This window comes from Mastigoproctus giganteus, chromosome 9 (assembly GCF_048544385.1).
Source record: "Mastigoproctus giganteus isolate SK-2022 chromosome 9, ASM4854438v1, whole genome shotgun sequence".
Lineage (NCBI taxonomy): Eukaryota > Metazoa > Arthropoda > Arachnida > Uropygi > Thelyphonidae > Mastigoproctus > Mastigoproctus giganteus.
The window spans coordinates 203,741,931-203,759,277 of record NC_143583.1 but is presented as its reverse complement, the minus strand read 5'-3'; the positions used below and the strand labels follow the sequence as shown (position 1 = coordinate 203,759,277).

Below are 17,347 nucleotides of genomic sequence, written 5' to 3'. Positions count from 1 at the left end.
TAACACACACAGGCTCTTTAAAAAAGTTGTGCTGATGCAAAAAAATAAAAATGGAATTATGTATCTATATATGCTTTTTTAAGGTGAGGTTAAGTGTATTTAGGATTAGGCTTATGCATAATTTGGTGTAGTATATTATGTTTGTGCTATATCTGGTGAGTATGGACTTGACACACCCACGGTCCTGAGATGGATATCATCATTCTTTTTTTCTTGATGATTCCCTTTTCTTTCTTTCTCTCTCTCTGGGTAATTCAGAAATTTTTTTTTTTTTTTTTGCCTGGTGCAGCATTCCTTGCCCATATGGCTAATAATAATAATATATATATTGACAATATTTGAATGAAACTAGTTATGTTTATATATACATATATTTCACAAGATTATTCAATGTCAGCAAATAACATAATATTTTCATAAGTGGTGGGAAACTGAAATTATACAAAAATGTTTCTTTCAGCTGGTTTAATATGAATAAGCTCCCAACAAGCTGCCACATTTGTAATATTACAAATGTGGCAGCTTGTTCATAATAACGATAATGTAATTCTTACATTTTTTCTTTAATATCAGATTAATGCCAGTGTTTGTTGAGTAATGTATCCATTTCAATTTTAAATTAATTATGCAGTTATTTTAGCTTGTATAATAAGATACAAGGATACTAGCATTATTACCATATATTAGTAATTCTTAATTCAGAATTCTATTAATTAACTGAGACTAATTACTAGTTTTCTACTGAAACACTAAATTTCTGGAAAAGCTTGTAAAATTAATTTAAAATGTAGATTTTAAATCAATCTCAATAACAATGAGATTTTTATATTTACATGATTTAGTTTAAATTATACTTTAAAATACCTGCTGCCATTAAAATTTTACCTTATATTAACAAGTAATGCATTCTATCACTTGAATTGTAAAAAAAGTCCAAATACATTTTTTTATGTTCTATTGTTTTTTTTTTTTTTTTTTGCTGACTAAGTTCAGTACTACATGCAGCAAAGATAATGTTAAAAATATTAAATAGAAGAAGGTTGGTCGAAAATCTTGAGAGGAGGATAATTTGGTGTTAGGAGAGGATGAATAAGGAATGTATCAGGCATGATGAGGACACTGACAGAAAGACATCTATCTGGAAGTCAACAAAAATGTATGTATATGTTTTATAGATTTGGAGAAGGCTTTTAATTGGATAGCCAAGGTAAATTATTGAATAAATTGGAAAGGATAGGAGTGCATTGAGAGGACAGCAGAATGATTAGTAGATTATGTTGAAAAAGTAATAGTCAGGGTAAGTAATACGGTAACAAAGTAACAGTCATGGTAGAACACGGTGACATGGAAAGTATCAAAGATAGGAAGAGGCATGGGACAGGCTTGTGTTGTCTGCTAATGCCTGGCTTGGAGTACATATCCTAACCATTGTGACTATATGTCACATGTAGATTTGGAATTTACTAATTTTAGGTTCTGCAGTCTGCTGTTTCAGATAGTAAAATTCAACTAGAGTTGAAGTAACTGGCATGTAATACTATATATACATAGAAGAAATGGTTAAAGAGGCATCTAATAAAGGAAATGTGGATAAGCCAGAATTGTAAGGGGTGAAGATGGTGGGAGGGGATATTGAGTGTTAGATTTGCAAATGAGAGCACTGGTGGCACTTTCTAAGGAAGGATTTCAGCAATTGGGTAATAGGCTTGTGCCTATTATCCAATTGCTGGTAAGTTGTGACAAGTTTGTGATGAGAATAAATATTGAGAAGACAGAGATTATTAAAGTGGAAGAAAATAAAGACTTCTTCTTCTTCTATCTCTCCTTGTACTGAAATACAAGGAGAGAGAGAGAATAGAACATTTGGGAAGAGCTTAATGGTAAAAAATGCAAAGAGCAGTAGAAAAATAAGAATAACAATGGGTAAAAAAGCTTTTGAGAAGCAAAGAAAAATATTATGTTGGAGATTAGGAATTGATTTAAGGAAAAGATTGGTGCAGTGTCTATGGAGTGTTGTACTTATTAGAGTAGAGACATGGACAGTGAGAACAGAAGATATTAGAAGACTGGAAGATGGAAAGATAAGGTGGGCTAATAAAGCAAGAAATTGAGTTTTGAAAAGGGTAGGCAAGGAGAGATGTTTGATTGAAATAATCAGGAGGTAGAAGAGAAACTGAATTGGACATGTAATACCTTACATAAAGGATGTGATGAATGGAAAAGTTGAGGAGAAGAGGCCCAGTGGAAGATTAGGAAAAGACTATAATGAAATGAGAAAGGATGGCAGATGTGGAGAAATGAGGAGGAGGGTTGATAGTAGGGAGATGTGGAGAGGTGGTTTTTGCATTATTATGTTTGGACCTATCCTTGGCAGAACAGTGATAATGATATAAGCTTGTTTCTTTGCTTTTTTTTTTATTGCAATATCATTCAACCATTAGTATTTGGCCATAAAACAAAAGTTAAAAACAATCGTTATATGCCTCCATAAGCTGCTGATTGTTATAACAATGTTGAATTCTTAACCTAACATACTATTAGTTCGAAAGTGTGAATGAGGCTGGACAAATATCAAATTAAATAAATTTCATTTAAAAAAGTGGCAAATAATTGCAAAACTTAGTACATATAGCAAGGCAAATATAGCAAAAAATGTTGTAGTATATAATAAAAAGAGCATAGTGAGGAATGAGCAAGATTTCTTTTCAGTTATATAAATTTTCCCAAGGGTTACTCATCTGTAATGAATGGAGGTAGGTACCTTTTTCATACTTTGCACATGAGTGTAAAAATGAACTGAGCTTATAAAAGTTTTACTCCATCTACAATTATGTAATTTGTTCTGCAGAACTCTAAGCACCTACATGTATGATATTATTAAAGTTTTGTGGAACACATCTGAGAAAACCTGCCATAGATAGGCATTTCTTAATTGTAGCCAATAAAGAAATAGTCCTGCATGACAGTATAGCTTTCATCACTTGTTTGAAGAAATCTAATCAATACTATTGGTTCAAATACTCTTGGAAACTGGAGAAATCGTTGAAGGCCTATTCAATCTGGGCTATAGCTGGCTGATCTCAGGGTATGGGAGTAGGGTAGGGTTCCCCCCATAAGTTATTCTGGATTTTTATTTTTCAGTTTGCATACTGTGCAAATTTACCTGTGAATACATGTTTTATAATATGCAGCACATTGTCTTCATGGTAATGCACTATATAAATAACAACCGAGGAAACCAACTGAGGTGGAAAATGTGTACTTGTCTATGTGCACACTTGGGTTGCACATTCTTCTCATATTCCCCAGAAAATCCCAGTATACAAAAGGCCTTTCCTATTTCTATAGTATTTCATGATTAGCCAGTTCAAAAACCTCAGAGACTCAATTCTTCTTGCACTGAAGGAATTCATTTCAAAAGCCCCATCACCCCACTTAGAGCTACAGTCAGTCTCAGGCAGAGAGTTCATCTCTCATATATATATACAAACTGTGCTGCCAAACCATAGATAAGGCAAATGCAGAATGTAAGATAAATTAGGGAAACCACCTAAGTTTCTGAACATACAACAAATCGAATCAAATTAATAAAAGTTTAATCACAATAGTTAATATTTCTTCATTATCTAATTTGCATTTTACTTTTGTAAACTCATTGTTAATATTTGAAAAATTTTGAATAACAAAGAAATTTTAATTGTAATATAGGGCAATTCAAAAAGAAGTAAACACTTAAAGATATTCATAAAACACTAATCATGCATATGGCAATAAATTCTCAAAGAATTTACTGTCATATGCATGAATAGTGTTATACTAAATGATAGTAAACTAAATTTCTTTTTTTTTAATCCCCAATGGAAATATAATTTCCATCACATTTGCTGGGGGGGGAGTTGACCATGTATAAATGCCTTTCCTATAGGAAGAAGCATTTTCTGTCATCCAGTATAAGACAAATTCAATGACTAGTGAACAACTTGACTTTTGTACATGCTATGTAATGCAAGCCAGTTTACAGCTGGTGTAAGCAGTTTGAAAGCAATAGCTGAATCTACAAGGGAAAAAGTCCAGGTCAGCTTATTACATGTTACTGATGAAATAGTGTAATTCCACAAGCATTTACTTTTGAAAGTTTAAAAGTTGCAGTTAGTGCAGGCTTTAAAACTGAATTACAAATACAAGTGGTAGGAACTTTCAACAGTAAAATGAAAGAAGATGGCACAGTAACACTGCTTGTTGACAAAACCATGTTTTTACTAATTAATCACCAAAACATTAGCGTGGGACACTAAAAATCCTCAAAGTAAATCTTGAATGGGACTCTCCAAAAACAAATGTGCTTTGTGCCTTTTCACAAAACACATTTTGAAAAGGCACAAAACAAAAAAAAAACTGGATTTTGACTCTATTTTTTGCTGATTTCATCTTTTAAGAAGACAGTACATCTCATTTTCATGTGGATGTGCAAGAAACTAGCTCAACAATGGATGGAATGAAGCACTGAAGATGTGGTGCTTATGACCCACCTCCCAAAGTCTTAAAACATAACCCATGTGACACATTTGTGGGCCTGCACATAGGATAATGTATTTATGCCAAGATTGTCAAAGGACAGTCTTGAACTGAAATTCAGAATTACCAAGGCAGTGGCATCAATCGCCAGGATTGTGCAATGCCTGTGTTCAAAAATTTATACAGTGCCCCATTAATTAAAAACATCAGAAAATAATATTCTAAAATTCAATGAATTTTACCTTTGGCATCCTGGCACCTGTGTGCATCACACATGGACAGCACATCCCTGTCAATCACTACAGATATATTGGTAAAGGTCTAGGAAAAAAAACATTGAATTGACCAATATCAGATTTAGGTAGTTTAGGGTCCAGGTTATAAATATTAAAAGCTAAAATAACCTAACTCTTTACAGTAACTGCACTGGCCCCCTTCAGTCAAAACAACTGGAGTCATTATGCCTCCTACGTAAATCCAGCCTTTGGAATACAATCAGCCATGTGATTCACAGAGCTTAATCTTAAAGGATTGTAGGGTCCATAGGAAACATTCAGAGATTCTTTTCCACCTATATATTTCTCAATAACAATAAATGCCAGTTGCCATTTCTCCGACTTTTTTTGAAGCTGTGTACATCTTTTTGAATCACCTTTTATTGCCAAACACATACATCAAATATATTAAGGAACATACAAATATTTTAAAATGTAAAGAAATTTAAATTTCTCTAATGGACATAGACATGTATAAGCAAGGTTGAAAAATTTGTTTAAATCTGGTCTCATCATCTAGCATTCATTGAACTTCATTTGGAATGAAAAACATTGCTCCCCCCCTCCCCTCCACGAGAATAATTTTCTCGTATTGTATTTTTAAAAAGTTAAATATCCTTCTTCATGAACTGAAGTGTAGTTTACTCTTAAAGGCAGAAAATATTAACTGATTTCCTTATTATACTCACATGTAACAACTATTTTGATATAGACAAATTCACTATAGTCATTCTAAATCCATCAAGTATATCTAACAACACAGCTGTTTATTTATTCCAAATGAATGATAAAGTGCAGCCAGCAGAGAGGCCTGGAGACATTATTACCACTTATCGGCGTCATTATTTTTCTTTATATTATCACAAAATTCTGAGAACATAATATACATTCCATGCTGTGATACAGTAAATATATTACCAAAAACCTAGTTGCTGACAGTATTTTTCAAAGGTTACTGAAACATGCAAGGGCTAGAGCAAACTGTCTACTTTAAAGACAGTTTGCATAAATGTATCTGAAAATGCTTCCTTTCTGAATTTAACCATTTTATGTTTCTAAAAAGTGATGGATGAAAATTTTGCCAGATCTCAAACTCTCCTAAATTACTGAAAATTTTCTTCTAAGTATTCACTGGAATATGTGGTTCCAGCATGATGGTGCCCTATCCACTTCAGTGTGGTAGCACATAATAATCTGCCTGCAGTATACCATAGAAAAATGGACTGAGAATGGTGGTCATGTGTCATGGCTGCTGCAGTGCCCCAATCTGAATCCACTGGATTTCTTTTTATGGGACACATTAAGATCCTGGTATACAAAAACCTACAGAATGTGAGAAATACCCTCCCACTCCCCATTTAGAATGCATGTAATTCAATTTGAATTCACCTGGGATTTTTGAATGTCTCAGGTTGATGCAAGTTGTTTTGTCAAGTTCAAGCAGCCAATTGTTGAATATGGTAGAAAGGTACTCAGCAAACCTGTATTAGAGTGGACTAATTACATTTAGCTTATACCTAAGTGCACACCTATTAAAAGCATTTCACCCATCACTTTCCAAACATATAAAAAGCATAATTTAGAAATGAAGCATTTCCAGACACATTTACACGAATTTTTATTAATTGTTTTGGTATATAGAACTACTCCAATAATTACCAGTGCAGTTTAGAAACTACCCCTTACATTTTTATTAAACAAATGGCAAATGAAAAACAAAGGAAATTATGATAGTTATGCACTGTTATATACTAAGGTGTTCAAGGCTGACATGGAAAAGCTGGATAATATTCTGCATGGCAAGAACACTGCACTTAGTCACTGATAAATAGCAGTGTCCACTACAAATACACATTAAAGAGAGCACAAGATGTATCACATTCTGTCACTTCAATGCTGCATCATCCAAATTTCTCTTCAAAGAGAAACTGGCTGAAATTCTCTGCAAGTTAAGTGCACAGTATGGAAAAGAGACTCTGTCACATTCAAGAGGTAAAGTTTTCCAAAAGGTCATGAAGAAGTTGCTAACCTGCCACATCTCATGTGCAGCAAGATTTGTCATTGATGTGAACATTCATTACACTGAGCTGATTTTGGAAAACAGGCCAATTATGGTGCATGTTATTGCTTTAAAAGTGTAAGTGTAGAGGCAATTATTCAATGATGCTTACTGAGTGTGGTGTGGTTGGTATGTGCGTGACATTGATCAGAAATGAAATATATTTTCCAAAATTTCTGTTTCTGCTAAAAATCTGAGCTGGGGAAAACTGAATTATACAGTGAATAATGATGTCATGAGACATGGATAATTCAGTTTTCCCCAGCTCAGATAGTACTGACAACTAGTTGCTGTATAGTGAATTCAGCAACTTGTTGTCAGTACTGTTGAATACAACAGTACTGACAATCTCTGACTGAGAAATCATGACTTCCCCCCCCCTTTAACCAGACTGGATTTAGACTACAGTAATTACCCCTTGTTTGAGCCATTAAAATAGCCCTGGGAGGGCAAAAATTCAAGTCAGATGATAAACTCAAGGAGTTTCTTGAATTGGATATGCAGTTAGCCTACTTTTTTCTATTCAGTGCCTATGGTAATGGTAAAAATTTCCCCTATACACTGACACAATTTAAGAAAAAGAGTAAAAGGCTTGGCAATTCTGGTATATGTGTTCTTTGTAAAAAATAAAAGTACAGGTCAACCTTCAACACCCTTGGATATGGAGAGCATATATACTTTAAAAATTATTTTAGGAGTTGTTGCAGAAAAGTCCTTAACTCATAGGGAAATTGAAGTTTGTGATTGCTTGACTATTGTTTCACAAAATTAAATTATTATTTGTTTATTGAGATTTAACATTCAATAAAGGTCGAACTGATTCTTTTTCATACAGCTGGTAGAAGTAGCATGAGGCATACCAATACTGTACTTTCATAATTGCCTCCAAATATGCTATGGGTAAACCAGAATTACTCTAGACATCCATCCATCTGGCAACATCAACTGCTATTTACATCCTAAAGATGGATACATTTTAGATATCGAAGAGAGAACAACAATGTGACTTTATGTAAACATTTGTTCACTTACAGTCATGACAACATTTCACTTCTTATTCAATGCATTTTACAACTTATACAAAGTATTTTTTCATCAACATCCAATGATTTTTCCAAGGCAGAATCCTCATATTGGAATAGCTGATGCCATACTACAATTTCTCCATACTTAAGGACTTTTTAATACATTTTATATAGCGAAGTTGTCATGCAAATATTGCATGCACAACCTTAAAAATTTAAACTGGTTTAATTAACACCAATATTAAAGGTGCTTTCATAATTCATTCAAAATCATTTCATAAGAAATTCACACATCTCCTTGAGACATTATAGGAAATTCCACTGTACTAGTTTCTTCATAGATACATTATTTTAATCAAGGTTAGACTAGCTATTTCTTAGTAAACCCAATTTTTTTTTAAATTTTGGATAGTCTCCCCATTATCAGCTTCATATCATTTAATTCTTCACAGTATTCTTTTAATATTCTTCAGATTCTGTCAGCTTTCTCACCATCTTTCATTAGTTTCAATCTGTTCACCTTGCCCTCTGAACCAAGTATGGCTGTTAACTAATTTCACCTATTTATTCCAACAGTGAGAACAGTGTAGACTCAAAATATTTTAAAACTAATAAAAACATATGATGGGTCCATAAGGAAATTCAGTGCTTCAAATATTACATCTCAAGGAATATTAAAGAACATAACTGTATCTGTTTGGATATAATTACAAAAATTAAACCTATATTCCAACTGCAAAAAAAAAAAAAAATTGTTCAAATGAACTTTAAAGTAAACTTCCATGAAAGCCATTCATTTGTGTCTGTATGTAAGATTACTATGAAATTATTTCAATTGTTGATGTGCTCACTTCTACTTAAAATGGAGAAACTTAGCTTATAAATTTTTCAACTCAGATTTAACACACAGCTTTCTGTACCTTACCATTTTTAATAAGCAAAAAACTTAACCATTACAGGTTTAATTAAAACATTTAATAGTATTTCAATAGTACAATGTTGGTGACTAGCATGTATTTCCCACTACAGATAATTATTTATAAATTGTTTCAAAGTAATTTCATATTCTTCTAGGCTGCAAAAATTGGGGTTCCTTAGTTTAGATGCTTACATATATAATTTTTATTGTTTTACTTAGTTTTCTACTATCTAAATACATTTTATCACTTAAACAGCTAATATAAAAATAAGATAAAAAATGTATATAGAAAATTTTTCTATTGATTCTGTGTTATCTGTATATTAGGCTCAGCATGTATGGCAGAACATCATTCCAGTTTGCCATAACATATTACGTATTCCTGATGAGAATTCTGTTTTGTAAAATTTTCATTTCAATCCCAGCTGTACATGCATTAATATTAAAAATAATAATTTTCATGAGCTGAATGAGATAAAAACTATTATTTTTCTTTAGAATATAAATTTTTTGAACAGAAATGTTATTATTAGTAAATCTATTATGCCACATTTTGAACTCAGCTATGTGACTTCATGTAATTTTATTCACACCGAATCATTTCAAGAGTTATTTATATATTAGGTCATATTGCATTATGGAATATAAAACTGATTCAAGTATTAGATACTTAAAATAGAAACACTTACAAATATGAAAAATTAATAGCTAACAATAGGCTGCTATATTTAATGATTACCATATTTTCTGGATGATAAGATGTTCCTACATTTTAGAAGACAAATTTTAGGTAAAAATATTTTATTATATATATATATCTGAAAAAAATTCACAGGTGTTTGCTAACCATGGTGTCAGCATAAAACAAAGTCTTTACCTATTGTATAATGCCAATAAAATGTCATCACAAGCTATTAAGGATCTCACATGAAACATCTGAAAGACTGCAAGTGTCTCATGTTTCACTAGCTCCCACTAATTTTGCACTCACACACCTGGGAAATGCATTCGTCATGTTAGTGTCAAACTATGATTCAGCTCTATCTGTTTGGTCTGCCCTACACACGAATACTTTAAAGGGTTTGTTAATTGAGATGTCCAGCAGCTACCTCTGACCGGGATTATAGCTAACTTAGTGTTTGATTCAGCAACCATCCTTTTTGTTGCCTTTCCTTTCTAAGTGCCATCTTAAATGGTGATGTAATAAAAGAGTTACCATTTTTGCATAAATGGTTATCTTTACCCATGACTAAAGATAAAGACAATTGCTGCATGCACCAAGTATACCTTCAGGCCATAAGATGCAGGTGAATTTTAGGTAATAACATTTTCAAGGTATAAAAAGTGCATCTTATGAACCAGAAAATACGGAATTATAATGACAAAATTTTTAAACTTTCCTATTATTACATTTATTTTTGATGTATTGATATTCATGTAAAACCTATATTTATGTTTTTATTCATGTGCTGGTATGTTTAAAGTTAAACAAGGCATGAGTAGATGGTTTTCTCCTTAGAAGATCAAGGAGAAGACCATTCAGAAAAACTGAATTTATATTGTAATATTCTAATTAGAAAGTGACTTTGTCTTTTTAAGTATATATCATTTTGCCTTTATCACAAAATAGCCTTTCATTACACTTAAAAATTTATATTTACACATTTGTGGCAGTTTGTAATACTGTATGAAAGTATCAATGAGATAAGATTCTATTATTATATGTTAACAGTATGAAAACTTTTGTACTTCATTCATTTCAGCATTACCCTCCACCATCATAATTTAAAGATTAACAATTAAGGGATGCAGTTATTGGCTATGTGAACTACATGTACCTATAACTATGTTCTATGATGTGTGTGCACATACATGCACACACACACACACACACACACACACACACACCTGGAAATTCCACAAAGAAAAGGCTAAGATCAAAATTTGAAAACTAAATGAACAGAGAAAACTTTCAAATAAATGCTGTGTTTACTCAGCATTTTAAAAATATTGAAAGGAACTGTGATAAAATAATTCTAAGTGCCAAACCAGATTTATCTTAAAAATGGCACACAGCACAATTAATTTCTTTCGATGCTAGGAATTAATATAAGAATTTAAGCTTGATTTCTTAACACCTAAACAAACTGATAATTGAAGTTAATAAAAAAAAATAACAATTTAATTGATCTGAACACAAATAAACAATATTTAAAATATGTGAAACTTTCCTAAAATACCATTCTTACATAAGTAATCTGACTTACAGACAGGTTCATTTGGCATTATCATGTGTAGCCTGTCTGTAACACCACTTGCAGTCTTAAAATGTCAGTTATCACACAATGGTGGCTTGTGGTATACGAAAGTGGTTATTGTAACTTGTTTTCATTTTTTAAACTAAATAGTTTTAAAAATTGTTACCAATAATTGTTATGAGTAATGTTTTTAAATTTAAGACTAAACTGTATTCATAAATTTGCCATAATCATATAATTCTGCACTTGTCTGGTCCACATGAAGGCACCACAAAATGCAACTCGTCTAAAAAAAAAAAAAAAAAAAATTCACTAAGCTACCGCACTGCAACCCAACCAAACAATATGGCTCTGATGACATTGCATGTCTGGACTCATGCCCACATGCACATTGAAACTATGCTGAACATGGACCACCATGCTATTTTTGCTAGCTGACTGCAGTCAACTACACCAGCAATGCAGGGTTTCAAAATTGCAAGTAAAAAATAATTTATATGCTGCTGGCTGCACCATCCTGCAGTCTGGCCATGAGCCACCACTGATATTGCATGATACTATGGGTATCAAGAGTCAACACCAGCCCTGCCAACTGTTTCCTGTGGGAGCACACTCTGATTATAGGCACCCCCACACAATATTTGTGCCCAAGACAGCTTACCTGCCTGCTTCTCCCCTTCACTCCTATATAGTATCAATCTGACATAGATTACATTACAAGTTAAATAGATAGTATGAATCAGAGCTGTAATACTCAATATGTTCTACGTTGATAATGATATTAGTAAATTAATAAGAGGAGTTTACCTCAATATAGTACGTGGAACACTTCCGTATGATACCCTCCAGAAATTAAAACGGAAAAAACGAAAAAATCGACAACTTACCGGTACATTAAAGTAAAATATAAATAATTAAAGTAAATTATAAATAATTAAATAATCAATTTAACACAATTCAAAACAATTAAAATTCAAATTAACGCAATTAAAAGAATCTAACGAAAATATTCAAAACGATTTTCCTTCCTTACTTAAGGAAGGAAAATCGTTTTGAATATTTTTCCTTACTTAAGGAAGGAAAATCGTTTTGAATATTTTCGTTAGATTCTTTTAATTGCGTTAATTTGAATTTTAATTGTTTTGAATTGTGTTAAATTGATTATTTAATTATTTATAATTTACTTTAATTATTTATATTTTACTTTAATGTACCGGTAAGTTGTCGATTTTTTCGTTTTTTCCGTTTTAATTTCTGGAGGGTATCATACGGAAGTGTTCCACGTACTATATTGAGGTAAACTCCTCTTATTAATTTACTAATTACAAGTTAAAATAAATTAAAGGCAGTTTTAACCTTTAGAATTTCAATATGAGACTGACTAATAAAAGCAACATTATATGCATAAATAAAATTTGATGACATATAAATATGTCTAGGCATATATTAAACAAACGCTCTCCTTGCTTTCGGCATTATATTTAACTCAGAATAATTGTATGCAGTCTACAGATAAATATTTCTGATGTAGAACTGTTGTATTATATAAATAGTAGTAGTGTATAATCATATATCTTTTAGAAAAATTTTAAAATGCTTATCACTGCTGATTCTACCAAATCCAGAAAACTGGGGGTGAGAAAAAGACAAGAGAATTTTACTTATCAGCAAAATAGCAACCATAATTATTTTATACAAATATACAACATAAAAAATTAAATATTTAATTTATATATTCTTCCCATATTATTCTAGTTTTGATTTCCAATTCTTCCACTTGTGCAAAATATATCTGACTAAACATTAAGAATTAAATGAACAAGTTTGTTTCACACCCCATGATGAAAGTTTAATTACTAAAAATAAACAATCATCAATGCAGTAAAAAGAAAGATGCATTCATTCATATTTACAGAAGAAAATGCCACAAAAATACCAGCAATATACTGTACAAAGTAAAATGAAATACAAAAGAATTAGAAATATAATTAAAATATGACTAAAGATCCATGAAATAATGCACGATTCTGTAAAGAATAGTTCCCTATTTTCTAATTTACATACCTGTTATAGTTAAGTTGGGGAAAAAAAAAAAAAAGGCTGATATGAGGAGAAGAAACTATCTTTAGAATAAAGCATTTTTAAGTTACCTAGTACACATTCATTTTAGAATTTAAACCATTTAAGATTACATTACCTTAAAGAGAACACAAATTTACTTGCAGTACCAAAAAAGCAGATGGCATGTCTGTATATGTATGTGTATGTGCACGTGCATGTAAAATTTGTATCAACATGTTAATATCCTAACATTCTCTGCACTTTAAACTTGGCTGGCAGTAGATGGCTCCATCCCAAAGTCCACAAACTGGAAATTCTCTGATGTACAATCATCACTGATTACAGGTGGACACAAAATATTTGCATAAACACAAGCAATAAACAATAAATGTTATGAGTTTCACCTTGATCCATAATATTGGCTGCCATCAGGTTGCACAGACACACACAACACCTATGAGTTGTTAGCTTAACTGGCAGTCAAAAGTACTTCGGCCCTGAGGGTCGGGTTAGTAATCATTAATAATCCTGTCTACTGAATCACACAACATTTGCACTTGGGCTTCTTTTTTATCACCACTTGTTCTACCTGATCAGACTCTGCAGGTGGCACAACCACACCATGCTGTACTTCAACAACACCAGGGGCAGGAGAGTCAGCATCCTTAGGAGCATTGCCATTGGCACCTACTTTTGCACTCTGCACAGCATTGGTTTTAACTGGAGATATTGGTGCTTCATTTACTTCTTGGGGTGCTGCTTTGTCTGGTTCATCAACTACTGCACCATTTCTAGCAATGCTAACCTCTGTGTTTGGAATTGCATCCTCTGGTTCCCCTTTCACAGGAGTAATTGGTTTTCCTTCTTTGATAAGGCTAACTATAGTATCAGCTTCTCGACTCAACTCACCATCTGGTCGAAAAGGATTGTCAACGCCACTCTCTGTACTGTAAGAAAATCAAAATCTATGTTAATCATTCAGTAGATGTAATACAATAAAACTGACTAATGTATGCACAACAAATAGAAAACAGCAGTTCACAAAATCTAATAATATTTGTATAGAGTCACTCACAAATTATATAACACTGGAAAGGGGGAGGGAGTGTCAGAAAACCTAAAAAATGCATTATGAGTTGTTGTGGGAGGGGGAGTTGCACATTATTATGCAAAAAAACCCTTATTAAATATAAATGAGACTTGAATTACAGTATCTCATTACATAATTATGGGGAGAGTTCAAAGTTGCTTTCATGAAATGTTACAAGGAGAATATTAAAAAAAAATAAAAATTGCAATGCAGTTGTATCATATACAGGTATAAGTCAGTGAAGTTATCTATCAGCACTTACAAGTAGCAGCTTTAACTATCATCACTGTTCACTGTTGGGGACATTCTTCTGGTGGTGATGATAATTATGACCAACACTTGCAAGTTGAAAAACACTGATGGAACTGTTATTCAAGTTTCGCTTACAAGTGTGGCAATTTTCAGCAAAAGTTCAATCATTTAATGGTCAAATATTCTGCCTGCATCTTCACGCTGGTTTAACTTAGTAACCATGGATATATCCTCGATTTTCATGGTACATAATATTATAAATGTCTAATGTACACATATGGTGACCACCTAGCATGAACCAATGTAAGTAGAGTATCCACTCCACGGAGAGATGACCAGGTGTAACACTGTGCAGTGCTAAATAACAAATGATCCATTACCTGATATAGTACCACCAATTTGCCTAATGCATCTTCAAGGTTAAATCATACTTTGGCTTCCGGAGAAAACTGCAGACTCTGCCCATCTCTTCTGGCAAATGGTATAAGCAATATCTTCTTAGTTGGGATCTGAGCCTCCACTAAAAAATTTAACCTCTCCTAAGCCCAGTGCCAAAATATATCAAAATGGAGATCTATTGCTGTATCATCTGTGCTGTGAGATCTTCTGCCACTGTTCCATCATCAGTGCTGCCCAACTTCAAAGCACTGAAGGGTTGCACTGTAAATTTAATATATACTCATGAGCTGCATTATAAAAGTGCCCCTCACCAGAATACCAATACAACTATCTACCCTGCCATGATTAAATGTATGAAGCAGAAACACATGAATAAGAATTAGGCCCATAAGGTTCAAAACCACTTATTTAAATTTAAGTTGTTATGTTACATATCAAAATTAGAAAAATTTAAGGAATTTGCTTCTGATAAAAAGTTGTTTATTAGATATTATGTAAAAATCAATTGAATTACAAGCAATACATAGTAAGCACTTTTTGTAAAGTGCTTGACAAGATTTTCTGCCTTTTTTTTTTTTTTTTTTAAAGAGGGTGGAAAGTGTTAACACATTTTAGGAATGGAAATACTCTTGTGGGCTGCACAAATACAATGGAGAACCACCATTTGAACAGCTCTGGTTTAACTTATAATGGGCTGTTTGTATTTCTTTTTAATCTATATCCTTCTAGGTCTAGCAATTTCTGGTAACTGGTATTCTTTAAACTTTCTAAATTAGTCTAGCTACCAGCAACTTTTAACAGAGGCCTAACTAGGGTATGGCAATTGTGGCTCCAGAAACAAGTGCTTTTTCATCTTAGGTGCCAAATAGAGCTAAAGACTTAGAATACTAAATTCATAATTTATTTTCAAAATGTGACAATTGCTATTATCTAAATAAATTATTACATTATTTTTATAACTACCATTATGGATAATAATTTAATAATAATAATAATATAATTCATTTTAATTAAATTATTTAATTTATTTATTATTAAATCAAAAATATTAATAAACATTTTTATACTTTTCTATGGGCCAACAGAGAATTTACTGGGAACCTCACAAAACTTTTGCTGAAGTACTGCTACATTGAATCCACATTCTTGGTTTTAACCGAAATACCTCATCCACAAAGACTCAATGGGTCACCAAAAAACAGACAAAGTTTACTTTTTGAGTAGGAACAATGACAATCAATACAGAAATTTATTTTCAAATGTTGCCCAACATTCTCTGATCATTGGATCTCTTTTAAAGAAATATAATGATCAGAGAAACAGGTGTGTGTAACTATTTTAATATATAGTTTTTTTTTTTTTTTTGTATATTGTATCTAATTACTCTGGTACTGTAACCTGCACATTCATTATTATGCCAATCTTTTGTATGTTTAATAACTAAGATCTCTATTATTACATTATCGGAAATAATGATATAATTTTCCAATATTTCATGATTAAATGAATGGTGTTTAAAAAAAAAAAAAAAAAAAAGTAGAAATTTGACACTTATAAAGCCTCCTCTCAGGACCCACTCCCTGAAATTTATATTGAACTAATGGCCCTGGCCACTAGATAATCCACTGAAAACCAAACCTATTGGTAACACTAACACCATGCCACCCCTACTCTGACAGCTGATTGGAAGCAGCATTGAGTATACATTTGTTTGTTTGTTATTTTGGAGCATTAGCAACTAAGGCCATATTGCTGCGGGATATGCGGTGGTCATTCTGACCTTTCCGCATCCTCTGTATTTGGTGGTGACGGGCTCGAACCCCGGTCTAATCATAGAGTATACAGGGAAGCATTGTTTCATCACTGTTATAAGGTGGAATAGTGTGTAGAAGTGAGGCACTGTTAATAAGAGATATATCTTACCATATGTATGGAATATCTTAAAAATGTTACTTCATACAGCAGGTTGTCCCCCCCCCAACTTTTACCTCATATACAATGGTGCCTCATGAATAGTCAAATTACTTATAAAAAGTTATTTGAAGAAAAATCTCAACTGCTTAGAAGTTTCCCAATTCATTTCACAAATACAGTCTCAATTATAACTTTATTGACGTAATGATGCCCTTGTTGATTTCTTGATGGTTGAATCTTAATTATTAATTTCCTCAAAGAACATTCATCTTAATTATTTGCTCTGATTCTTCCTGCTTTGAAAGTGCATTTGTGCATATTTTTCACTCTGATATTCTCCATCACTGACTATCCAATCTCTTTTAGCTCAAAATCTTCACATTAATTAAACTCAAGTACTACTACTACTAAGTAAGAAATTTAATTGCATACCATACTGAGGAGAATTTATCTGTGTGGTATAATTCGGTCTCCCATGGTCAAGTTATAGAACTCCTATAACCAAACAAACAAACAAAAAAAAAAAAAAAAAAAAATCCAGGCTGGAAGACAGATAATGACGCTGAAAAACAAAATATAG

At 32.4% G+C, this 17,347-nt stretch overlaps 1 protein-coding gene across 2 annotated transcripts in view; it reads right to left on the bottom strand.

Moving 5' to 3' along the window:
• Positions 1–4,760: 4,760 nt before the first annotated feature.
• LOC150081043 (uncharacterized) overlaps positions 4,761–17,347 on the bottom strand; it is a 242,446-nt gene continuing 229,859 nt past the window's right edge. The window contains exons 4-5 of one of the 2 annotated variants that reach the window (XR_016547426.1): positions 13,249–14,059; positions 4,761–4,836 (exon numbers count right to left, since the gene is read on the bottom strand). Coding sequence is in view for 1 of the 2 variants with exons in the window: in XM_090381898.1 (XP_090238024.1) it covers positions 13,645–14,059 (415 nt within the window). In the remaining variant the exon portion in view is untranslated. Of the gene's footprint in view, positions 4,837–13,034; positions 14,060–17,347 lie in introns of those variants that run through there. The other variant, XM_090381898.1, reaches the window with a different exon arrangement.